Here is a 12,420-nt window from a genome sequence, read left to right as displayed (position 1 = left end):
AAATGTTAGCAGACAAGGTGGACCACAGCCTGGACATACTTACATTAGGATGGGCATACATGCTTTGACTAAATAAAGTGTGTGTATAAAACCTCATTAAAGCTACCAGATTCAACAGATGGGCCTGAGATCTTGAAGTGTCCAGCTCAGGTCTGGTATTTTGCCACTTGATGATGAAACTGAATGGTGTGTCTGTGTTCTTCAGAGGAAAAAAAAGCAGATTTGTTCATCTGAATGATTGAGAAAATGGGTTTAAATTACTCTTCTGTTGTCCTTTTCATTTTAGGGGGGCTGAGTTGTCTGTTCACATGTGCAACATTGAAGGCAGCCAGTTACTTTAAAAAAGATGAAAAACAAACCCTGAGTCAGATGAAACTTTAGACCTGAGGTATTTCTGTCATTCTTCTGACATTAAACATACAAATTCTTTAAGATTTTCCACATAAATGCGTCCATTGAAAATTACCAAAAGATGAATATATTACTGCTTCAGCAGCAGTAGGCCTGCACGTAATCCTACATGGGAAGGGCTTGATAGTTAGCATGACACAGAAATAAAAGCTAATAAACTAAGTACAACCACACAGAATGTGTACAGGACACCATAACCCCAAATAAACAAAAAGAATCCATAAAAACAACTACAGCTGTCATTAAATAAAACATCAGATGTGTGCAAAGAACAAGTGAGTCAGTTGCATTTGAAGCCAATATGGAGTCAATTGAATTAAATGTAACAGACACGCAGCGCATGAATCATCCATATTTACACACATACTGAAATAACTCTGCATGCATACACATGCAGACAAACACACTCTGCAGCTGCTGCCCAGCGTGATCCGCAAAGAGTCAAAGCATTACCTGTCGCACCATAAAGGAAAGCTGTGTGTTTGGATGAAAACATTCCTATATATACACAATGAACTAATGACACACACACGCACACGCACACACACACACACACACTGGTCCCCCATGTATAACAGGATGATTCAGAGTGAAGGCCTGTTTGTGTTTCAGCTTATTTGTGTATCAGGACAGAAACCTCTGAGCTAAAAACACTGGGCACCTGTTCCTGGATCCCACGGGGAGAAATTCCACCCCTCAGTGTGTGTGTGTGTGTGTGTGTGTGAGCGTGCACCAACCTTGTCGGTGACAAGAATGTTGACACTGGACTTTACTGTCTCACGTGGACACCGTGCGACATCACTTCCTTTACGACCCGTCCTTATTTAAAGGCCGTTGTGGAGCCAGAGGGGCTTCATCAGGGGATTAAATGCAAAGCCTTCACGCTCTTCACACCAGCAGCTCACCCACTGACCGACTGGCGATCTGGAAGGCTCTGGATATTTCTGTGAAAAGCCGCACTGAATATAAAGGCTTGGACAAACTGATTTTTGTCAATTGGAACGTTTTAGGATTAGTCTGAATCGGGAAACAAAAAAAGACAAGATTCAAGTCAGCTAGAAGTTTTACCAGAACGTTTCTGAGAGAAGCAAAGAATTTTTCATGATTTCTCATTTTGAGTGTGACTGGAAGTGCCACCATACTCTAAGAATTAGCGCAACACATTCTGCAAGGTCTTTTTTTTAGCAGCAAGGAAAAACAAGACAAAACAATTACTGAGTTGTGGCAAACGTTCTTTTTGGTATCCCGTCACCATGAGCAGCTGTGGGACCACCGCAGTTTCCCCACAGGAACCGCAGGCTTTCAAACGGGCCGTGCGGAAGATAAAGTGCGCTGCTATGGTGGCCAACTTGGCCAAGAGCTGGCAGGGCTGGGCCAACGAACAGCAGGAAAAACAGGACAACATCCCCAGTGGCTGGATGCCTTCATCTGTTGAAGAGGAACACAAAAAAGAGCGCAACCATGTGGTCAAACTTACCGTCACCCCGCGTGTAATCGTGGCTGATGCCGGTGACAAAAACGCGAGTAAAATTCGGGCCTGTTCTGTGACTAAGACCGTCCAGCCAAAACGCAGCGAGTGCAGCAGCATCGACTTGGTCAACGCCATCCGAGACAAAATGGAGTCTGGTCCAGAGGAGAGCAAGCGGTTCCTGGGCAATGAATCGCCAACACGGCGGCGCCAGATAAGGGCACTACAAAGTGGAGGAGGAGGGGGTGTCATCCAAGACAGGAAGCTGATGCTCCAGGAGAAGAAGCTGGGGTCCAGGAGCAGCAGTGTTGACACAGAGGACAGCGGGCTGGGGGAGGAGGCCGGGCTCAGTGACAACGGCGAACCAAAATCTGAGCAGGGTGACATCCAGCCCAAGAAACCGACCGACAGGTCAAAGGTAGAGTGGTGAATCAAACGACGTTTAACATGATGATATAAAGTAACCAACACGAACTGAGATTTCCTTCATATGTGAAGGTGTCACTCGTTATGACCAAACTTCTCTGCTCCTCAGAGCCTTTTAGAGCCAAAATTCTGAAAAAAATGTGATCAGCCAAACGTATGACCCCAATACAAAATTAGCAACTACATCTCAATGAACTTAGTGGATAATTTAGCTGCTGCAGAACAAGTAAAAGTTAAAAGGACAGTGAATACTGAACTAACACCTGTCAGGTACCCCGGAAACCAGGTGAGTCCAGGTGAGCACTGTCATGACTGTAAAATGGGCAGTTGTTGCAAACACATTCAAAACTGAATGAAAAGACGTAGCTGGCAAGATACAGCTGCTTAAAAATGGCATGTGGAATTTTAAATGAAGTCAAATAATGTTAATGGCTGTTAGACAAACCATCATAGCTCGCTAACTTTACATGTGATTATCGCCTCAGTTTCCATTTTTTAAGTTTAGTTAGTTAGTTAGTTAAGTTAAGCTCCAGTTATGTAAATGGAAACGATGGAACAAATGTTGTTTTTGCATGCTTTGGTAGTATGAGACATTCAGCATTTCCCGGCATGCAGCTCACAACTATTGTAGCTTTAACTGATGTTCTTTCATCCAAATACCTAAAACAGTACTGAGGAAGAAAGTTTTTGTAATTTGTTCTCCCAAAGCACAGAAAGACAAAACAGTGATGACAGAAAAGGCCAAACACTTTATCTCTGGCTAACATCCAAACGTCTCACTGTGTATTGTGATAGAGTTTGGGAGCGAATGATACACAAGTGATGCACCAGAAACTTTGACCAGAACTCCTGTCTGCTTTCTCAGCCACAGTACATATTTTTCATGTCCCTGAATCAAACACACAGAAGAGAATAAATGCCCTAAATTAGAGCAGAAACATTCAGCGTGGATAAACAAGTTTAAGCAGAACTCCCTTTGATGTCACCTGAAGAAATCCAAAACCCAACAGCACAGCAGTTGCATAACTCCAACACTGAAATCTCTCCTATAAAAGGTAAAGGGGCTGGCCAGCGGCCCCCTGGACATGTCGAGGGGCTTGCCAGAGAGCGTGTCCAACTCATAAAAACAGGAGCTGGATCGCACCGCAGTGGAATATATGTAAATAAAAATAGTCACGCTCTCCAACGTGTTTTCCAACCTGACCTTCAGGTGGAACAGCCAGAGGAAGGAAAACAGGGTGAAGGAAGGGAGAGAGTGGGACACGTGAGGGACACGGACGAGAGAGACAGACACTGAGACCAGAATCATTTAGAGAAGAATAAAAAAACTTCAAAAGATATGAAAATAAAGACAGATTTATTTTAGCAGTTTTGTTCATATTTACTGCTGATTAGGGTTTTAAATGAGAACTAAACTGACTTTTAAATGTTTTGTCCATGTTACTTCATAATCAAAAGACAATGAAGCAACAGTAATGACATGATGGTAACAACTGGCGCGTCAATGTGCAAACAAATATTGTTTTATCACGACTCGGCCTTCAGAGGATGTGCTTATTTGAAAACTGAGTGGTTGGCAAATTGGTTATTCGTTTTTAAGATATGCTGGTCAAATAAGGCGAACAGGAAACAGCTGTGGTTTGGTCTCCCTCAGCTCCTTCTAAACAAAAGTATTTGTGTCTTAGCTGCGAGATGCTTAAACTTCTGCTTTCTGCTTCTGGAAAGGAAAACGCTGAAGAAAAAACAGTGAAGGGGCACCAAATGGGCTAAAACATACTAAATGGATTATCTATTTTTATTTTGCTGAAAGAACTTTTAACTACAGCCACTGGATACGTGTGGTGGTGAAGTAGATGTACAACAATTAAAGGAGGAACACAAGTACAGATACCTGAGAATTTTACTTGAGTGCAGTATGTTACTCTGTGCAGCAGAAACACCACAGCAACGAGTGCTAAGAACCAAAGATGGTGGCAAAATGGAAAAAAGAAAAAGGGCAATCAGGAGCATTATCGCTCCCAGGGTTCACAGAGGTTCAGAAAAGGTCCCGCTGTGACAGGTCCTCACTTTTCATCGAGCAAATTCCAGAGAGATATGGTGACACGAGTCTGAAGGCCTGGCAAGCTGAGGAAAATACCAAGGGGGGTGGGGGCTGTTGGGGGGCAGAGGGAGGTTGGGGTGGAAGAAAAAGGAAAAGGAGTAAAGGGCAAAAAGATTTTTGATGAATGCGAAAAGGGGGGAAAGCAGGCTTTTAGAGATCATTAAAAGTTGCAACAATGCATGAAAACAGGCTTATGAGCCTTTCAGTGCTCTGAAGAATTATTAGATCCTCAAGGTTGTAAAATATGTTTGTGCATGCTAATAGCTGAGCGTAGAGCACATACAGTTTTTTCCATCAGTGTATACGCCTGGGTGCAAGCCAAAGGCCAAGATGGGGATCAATTACACTAACGAGCTTATTTAAAGATCGAGGGTCATTAATCAACATTAATGCATAGGCAGAGGGATGGAATCAATGCAGAAATTTTTTCAGATTTGAAAAAAAATAAGAGGGAGAGCAACAACCTATTAACGACCAGAAACAGTAGGGACTATGGAAAATGTCATCCAAATGTAATGATCACAGACGCTGCTACTTTATTAGGGTTTCTGCAGCAAATTTGTTTTGCACTGGAGTAAATCTGGCAGACTTTCAAGCAATAAATTAAAAAAAAATTCAATGGCAAAGATATCCTAACTTTTAATCCCTGGTCCCCCTGCCTTATAAACTCCTTCTTTTCAAACTCCACATTCATTGTACTGCAGTTTTTTTGTTCAGAATTCGTGGTATCCAATCCTCTGACAAGACACAGAGATAAAGAGTGGTTCTCACACTAGCTGGTAACCTGATTTTGATATGTAAAACCATCACCTGCACCTTTAGTCAAGAAATTTGCTTTGCTCTTAAGCTGAAAATAAGATGAAAAGAAAATAATCTGATGCCCCGTGAACTCTGATGTTAACCAGTTTGCTGTCATTCATCTCCAGATTAAGATTGTCACTACGAACGACATCAAAAACCGGTGGCAGCAGTGGTCTGAGCAGCACATTGAAGGCCAGAAGCTCAATCCCTTCAGCGAGGAGTTTGACTACGATTATGCCATGGCCCAGCGTCTCCGCAAGGGCGAGTCCGGCTACGGTCGACCCAAAGAGGGCTCCAAGACGGCGGAGAGGGGCGACAGGGCCCAGAAACACATCCACAGGGAGATGGAGGAGATGGTGTGGATCATCAAAGAAATGGGCTTTCAGGACAAACAGGGAAGGACCATTGTTACCTTCGGCCGACTCTTTGACCGCTACGTGAAGATCTCAGATAAGGTGGTGGGCATCCTGCTGCGCTGCCGCAAACACAAGATGCTGGACTTTGAAGGAGAGATGCTGTGGAAAGGACAGGACGATCACGTCATCATCACACTGATGGACTGAGGACAGAAGTGACGCCTTATGAACCTCCTTACAGATGAAAAACATGCCATGCATCAGCTCGTCCACAGCAACACAATGCTGTCTGTGCTAACAACACTGCTACTCCAAGAATGATGGAGGAACATCTGGAAGAGGCAGAAAAACGATACACAGTGCTGGACAGATTTATCAGTAGACACACTGATGAAATCAAACCAGACCCATTTCTGGTTGGACTTACATGAATTATTTAAAGGCATGTGAGTGTCCACGTGGAGGCTCTCACAGCACACTCATTAGTTCTCCTCATATACCTGACAGGTCATCCTGTGAAGGGAAAGCTATCTTTAGCATGCTAACCATGCTCGCCTTGCTAACTATGCTACATACTGGAAGGCTTGAGAATCCGCCTCAATGCCAGTCATGCTAGACAGCTTTACTCAGCCTGTGGCGGAAGAAACTTCAGTTTCATTTCATCTCGTAATTCACAGGAAGACCTGACCGAGTCTCAGTTTTGGCTTCTAAGCATTGACAGGGCGCCATGACTTTTTGGTGTTTTGGATAGATTTAATGGTAACAGGACTAAAAGACAAGAATCAGACAGTGATGTGACCAACTTTTCTCTCTCTTTTGATTGTTTCTTTGTGAAGAATATGAAAGAAACGAAGAATAAAAGCTCACTTATCATCTGAGTTTTACTATAGTTACTGTAGGTTTGTTCTGTGTGGGATTTAAATGTACATTTACCAAATTAAAAAACATTGATATTGGAAGAGAAAAACCCACATGTGCACAATTTGAATTAAAAGCAGATGAACTATTACACAGGGTTTTGGTTCTTAACAAAAAGCAGTACCATTTATGTTTTCTGGACCACACTAACCATCTGTGAACTGTGAACTGCTGAGTCCTTTTAAGACGTTCAAAATAGAAATGCTTGTGTGATCACATACTCCAAAATGTACTTAAATGATGCAGAATTTTAGGTGCAACTGTGCTTAAATATTTCCAATTCATGCATTGCTTCTACTGCATTAGATTTCAAAAGGAAATATTTATTTTACTGTATTTATTTGACAGTTACTTTCATTTTACATAAAAGATTAATACAAAGATGCTGCATTACTGTGGCTTAAAGGCCAAGTATACAGACAAACACGTTTTCAGGTATGTGACTGCTCAGACTTTTTTGAGTTTGGAAGTCTAGAGCTGCTCACAGCAGCTGTGCTGGGATTTACGTGACCTACAACTCAACCAAACTAACTCTGAAACAGGCTGGTCTGTGCAATGTGTGCCTTTTGCTTTGCTGGTAATACTTGAGTACTTATACACAAGTTGATATTTAATACAGGTCTTTTATTTTGGAATTGTGGTACTTGTGATGTGTACTTCCTCCACCACTGACATGCTGTCTGTAAAGCAACTCGCAAATTATGTAAAACTTGAGTTTAGTAATAGAAATCTTAGCTGTTAATTTGTATTTTTAAATGTGTAACAGGTGACAGGTTTGACAGTGATGATTGTATAGTGAAATGTATTTCACCTCTTTGTAACATTTTGGACATTCATTGTTGAAATAATAAATAAAAAAATAATGTAAATTAAACTTATTTAATGTAAAATGTATCATGCACAGGCTGAGATGATTATGAACACATACACTCGTGTCATGTGAGACTGTTGACACAGACTACATAAAATCTGTAAAAACTGAAATTTAAATTCTGATATCCTGTTTTTGAATCAATTCAAACAGCAGATTTATAGTATTCATTACTAGATTAGATTGTCAGTCATAATTTACTGTTTTGATTTGTGTCATAAATCACAAAATCCAAGTTTGCCTGCTTTGCCCTCATGCCATAAACAAGTGGCACCGGAGTTTGTTAAGAACCAGACCGAGACATTTTAAACTGGCCTTCATGCATTCAGATCAGCGTCCTCTTTCACAGGCTCCTTTTTAATATGCTGAGGACAATTCTTTGCAAGTTGCCTAAACATTTTTGTCCTTTATTCTGCAGATCTTGAAGCCTGATGTTCAATGCAAACTGCTTCTCACATCGAAACAGATATTAATATCATGTGATAAACATTCTCGTACAGCAGAGTAATAAATGATCTTGCACTGGTTATTTATAGTTTCAACCTTACATTACTGAATTGTGGGCTTGATATGCTTTAGGTTCTTGGATGTGTCCCCAGTGTCCTCATTTACTGATGTCACTGTTGCAATGAATTATGGGCTATTCACTCTGGAAAGTCTACAGAGTTGCAGCCTTGCTAAAAATCCTTGGGGAAGTCTCCAGAAGTTCATGCCAGAGCCCTAAAGCGCTTGCTGATACTGCAGTGAGACAGTCTTAAGCCCTTGTGGACTGTGTGGCTGTCACTCCAGATGCTGTTAGCAAATCGCAGAGCTTTTTTTTTTTTTTTTTTTTTGCCCATTTTTCCTCCTCACCCTCCACCATCGCTGCATCCCCCCTCTGCTGCCGAGGTGGCCTTTGCTTCAGATCTGATGCATCTGAAGATGTTAAATTGCATAAAACAGCCTATGATTTTCTGAAAAGAGACCTCGTGAACTCAATGACTCCACTCTCCATGACTAAGCCCAAAGCAGCATGATGCCACAAACCCTCTCGACACTGCAGATTTTCTGCCACCTTTCATTACAATGTGGTGTTGGCCTCCTCGGACAGGAAGCGGACACCACTTTGTTTCCTTTACTGTGAAAAAGAAGGCTGAAAAAACTCATCAAACAGTGAAACTGTGCTGATCAAATGTGAAGCACGATCCTGTTCATTGCCTACTTCTTGCTTAAAATGTTTCCAGGAAAATATTTCAGTGTTACTGTTATACAAGACTGTTTGTTACCAGCCAGCCACCGTCCAGTCTCATGTTTCAACAGGGACAAACCAAAACCAAGCACCACCCAACTCGCAGTGCGTCGTATGTACGAGCTGTAGTTACAAACTTGACATGACAGAGGAAACTCTCCATTAACCTCAGTGCCTGCAGATTTAGCCCTGATGCCGCATCTACAGTAACTCTCGCTTTGCTGAGTGAGCGAGAGAGGAGCAACTGGTAAACAGCTGTTCCTGTGCTGCTGCCCCTGCTGATTTTCAAAGATAACAGCTCTTAAAGTCGAAAAAGACTTAACGCCCTACTAGTGCTACATTCTTATGCGAGTACTGTGATTAATACGTATTTTTGATTTTGAAACTGGTGCCTCAGCACAGTGTGTTGAGACCAAACCTACTGTGCGTCCTTGTCCCTCTCTGTCTGTGCACAAACCCTGGAAATGTCACAGTACCAGACGGTAATGCAGCAGGGGGCGCTGCAGTGGCAGTCTGTCGAGGCAGAGGAGTGTGTGAGTGTGTGTGTGTGTGTGTGTGTGTGTGTGTGTATGTGTCGAAGCACAGCTCTTTCCTATATGGTGTCAGTGTTTGACAGAGGTGAAACATGCTGTTGTTTGGATTGTAATTTCCCTCGAGGAGAAAATGATTTATGTCTCAATTTGCATTTGCACCATCTGAGGACCTCCTGTTGTTTCATCCAAATTTAGTGTGTGAGTTTGCCTTCGCGCCTTTGCGCATGCAAGTCACGCTAGCACTTGTATGTGTATGTGTGTGTGTGTGTGTGTGATGTGGTGTCTTCTCTGTCTGTCAGTCTGCGCATGTGCATGCAAGTCATGCCGTTGCTTCTGAGTGTGTGTGCGTCTGCCTAGTGTGACCTGTCTTACAGTCACGCAATTGTGCCGTGTGTGTGTGTGTGTGTGTGTGTGAGGGAGAGAGAGAGAGACCATAATACAAGCTGATCAGTTTGGTCGCCAGGGAGTCTGGACGTCTGCCAGAGAGAGAGACAGTGGGAGGGAAAATAATGAGTGATGGGAGGAGAAAGACTGAAAGATACTATAAGAGAGAAAGGGTGGATGGAGAAAGAGGTAGAGAGTAGAGGGAGGTAAAAAGAGGGATGTAGAGTTCCATCTAGACAGACAGGATAAAGCTTCATACTTGGTTGTCCTCAGCTGCTGACTGTCAAACAAAATGAATCCCTCCTCTCCTCCGCTTCTCTCTCCAGCTCCCCACCTCGTTCTCCTCCTCCATCTTTCTTATTATTGTTTTTCTTTCTCCTCCCCAGTGTCTTTCTTTTTCTTTTTTATTCCTTCTACTCTTATCTGTTGCCACAAGAGATTTGGAGGTTATTCAGGTTCAGAAAAGTTTTTAGGAAACGTAGCTGATGGTCTGGTTCTCTCTTCTTTATGAAGGCAGAACACTGATTCTGTGCATTTGCTTTTAGTTTAACACAAATAACAACAACAACAATGGTGGGAAGTTTTGAAAAAATAAAACTAATGTAGAGCTTGTTGTTGCCTTTTCAGCCATGCAAATCAGTTCAATTGTTCTAATATTTTGTCTTATTAACAACATATTCAAAGCGAAGATATTCTGAGGTGCGAGCTGTAAAGTATGCAAAAAAGACAAAATTATTGGGCATAATTTTTGATAGCAAAATGATATGAAGCACATCAGTTTGTGACAAAAATGAAAAAAATGCATTTCTAAAGGAAGGCAATTATAAGGAGGTCAGGTTTAGTAATTCAACAGTTGGGTCAAGCATCATTCTTATCACGTTCGATTTCTCATCATTTAAACAGGTGACTGGTAGATCTGAACAAAGCAGTTCACTCAGCACGTCGAGTGGAGCTACAACATGTCACAACATTCAGTGTCAACCCCAATAGGCTGAATCTCCTGCTGTTAGACTTTTACAGCAGCTGTTCTTAGGACCCACACCACCCAGAGACGGAGGTTTGAAAAGGAATAAAGTGTTCAATTTCACAAGAGCCGGTAATGTATGAGTCCTTAGCTGACGGAGGCTTTTGTGCAGCCACTCCCAGCTCCCAACACACAGGAACGGATGGAGAAGACAAACGGGGACAGACGTAAAACAACACAAGGAAAAGCAGGGACGAACTAACGTACCCTGACACTTCCTGGACCAGTGAATATTTCATCATTTTCACTGACCTTAAATGTCCAGTAAAAATCAAGTAAAAACTATCTACAGTTAGATTATACTGAAATCTGGAAGGCATTTGACAAATCAGTCAGTAGTTGTTTTAGCTTGATCTGAAAGGTTTAAACGTTTTCTACAGTAGCGTTGTGGTAATGTTGTGTTGTAGCGAGCAAACGTCCTAAGTTTCAGCCTCCGTCATGTCTTACACAAGATTACGACCACAAATCAAACAAACACATAATAAACGTTTTCTACAGTAGCGTTAGGGTAATGTTGTGTTGTAGCGAGCAAACGTCCTAAGTTTCAGCCTCCGTCGTGTCTTACACAAGATTACAGCCACAAATCAAACAAACACATAATAAAAGCAAGCATTACCACATAATGATGGAGTTTAACTATTTTATTGACAGCTGGAATAGAATAACAATACACCAAATTGTGCATTTACTCAACAATATAACAGTTTGCCAAAGAATCTGCAAATATACTTGTGTATTAAATGAGACTGCGGTGAATAAAACTAAAGTTACACCACTTCTGTCACCCTTCTGATAACATTCAGGTCCTCAAGGCAGAAATACATGGGCAAGAATTGGAAAGCAATGCAGGTGGGCAACTGCTGCTCAATGCTTTGCTAACATCAAGGTGGGATGATAAATTATTATAACAATAACAATATACTTATAAATGGAAGCTTGAAGTTCTTAAATGGCAAGCTGATTCCAACAATGTAGAGCGAACTGAAGGACTGATTGACGTGGTTGATTTCCACTGATTCCACGTCTATGACCCCTCCCAAAATGACATATTGCCAGTGGCAGGTATACTGGGCCTTTGTTCGCCAGACCTTCATCATCATGTGATGTTGGAAGGTTACAGTTAGGTTGGGTTTGGCACCAAAATTATTCAGTTAGATTCAAGAAAAGGTCATGGTTTGGGTACAAATGAGTACTTCAGTTACACAACTTACATTACATCATGTAACTTAAATATGCGACATAAGTGAAGTAAGTTAAAATTAAGCCAAAGCTGACTCATGCCACCAGAAATTGCCATCTAACAATATAAAATATATCAGCAGCAAGATATAACATATCAGCGTCTGTTTGCAGATGACCTATATGGCTGGTTTTTGAAGAGAGGACGAGCTGGGAAAAGAATGTCCAATACATTTAAGCTTTCCCTGGATCAATTCTTATCACATAGGACTTTCCCTCAGCATTGCTTCCAACAGTTGCCCATTTCACATGTTCCTGACAGCACGAGAAGGCCTGTAAAACCGTCTTATCTAGTATCCCAAAACCAAAACATCACCTTCTTCTAAATAGCATTTTAGGGGCTTTAGGAAAATGTCACGTTTGGAAATCCTCAAAAGGCCTCAAATGATGGTTTAGAGATGAGAATTTAAGGCTGTGAATGCTGTAGATAAAATGACATTGTACCATCTGCCATTACTGAGAAATAAGTGGAGGATTTGTTTGGACGATTTGGGGCTGGACTACAAATGAGCTGACTCAAGCGTATGACTAGAAATGACTGTGAATGAGTGACTAGAAATGTGTGACTGAAATGAAAAACACAAGTTAAGAAACTGCATGGCACTTTGAGTCACACTGGGGTTACCCAACCTAAAAATGCATTCACTCAATGTGGGACAC

The 12,420-nt window shown here is 41.8% G+C and overlaps 1 protein-coding gene across 1 annotated transcript; it reads left to right on the top strand.

The window, feature by feature from the left end:
- The first annotated feature begins 1,263 nt into the window (after positions 1-1,263).
- abraa (actin binding Rho activating protein a) lies at positions 1,264-7,359 on the top strand. Its single transcript, XM_046385006.1, has 2 exons — positions 1,264-2,297; positions 5,333-7,359. The coding sequence occupies exons 1-2, from the start codon at positions 1,665-1,667 to the stop codon at positions 5,768-5,770; spliced, it is 1,071 nt and encodes a 356-aa protein (XP_046240962.1). The 5' UTR covers positions 1,264-1,664; the 3' UTR covers positions 5,771-7,359.
- Positions 7,360-12,420: the final 5,061 nt, after the last annotated feature.

The sequence above is a fragment of the Scatophagus argus genome, chromosome 3 (assembly GCF_020382885.2).
Source record: "Scatophagus argus isolate fScaArg1 chromosome 3, fScaArg1.pri, whole genome shotgun sequence".
Classification (NCBI taxonomy): domain Eukaryota; kingdom Metazoa; phylum Chordata; class Actinopteri; family Scatophagidae; genus Scatophagus; species Scatophagus argus.
This window is presented reverse-complemented; position numbering and strand designations above follow the sequence as displayed.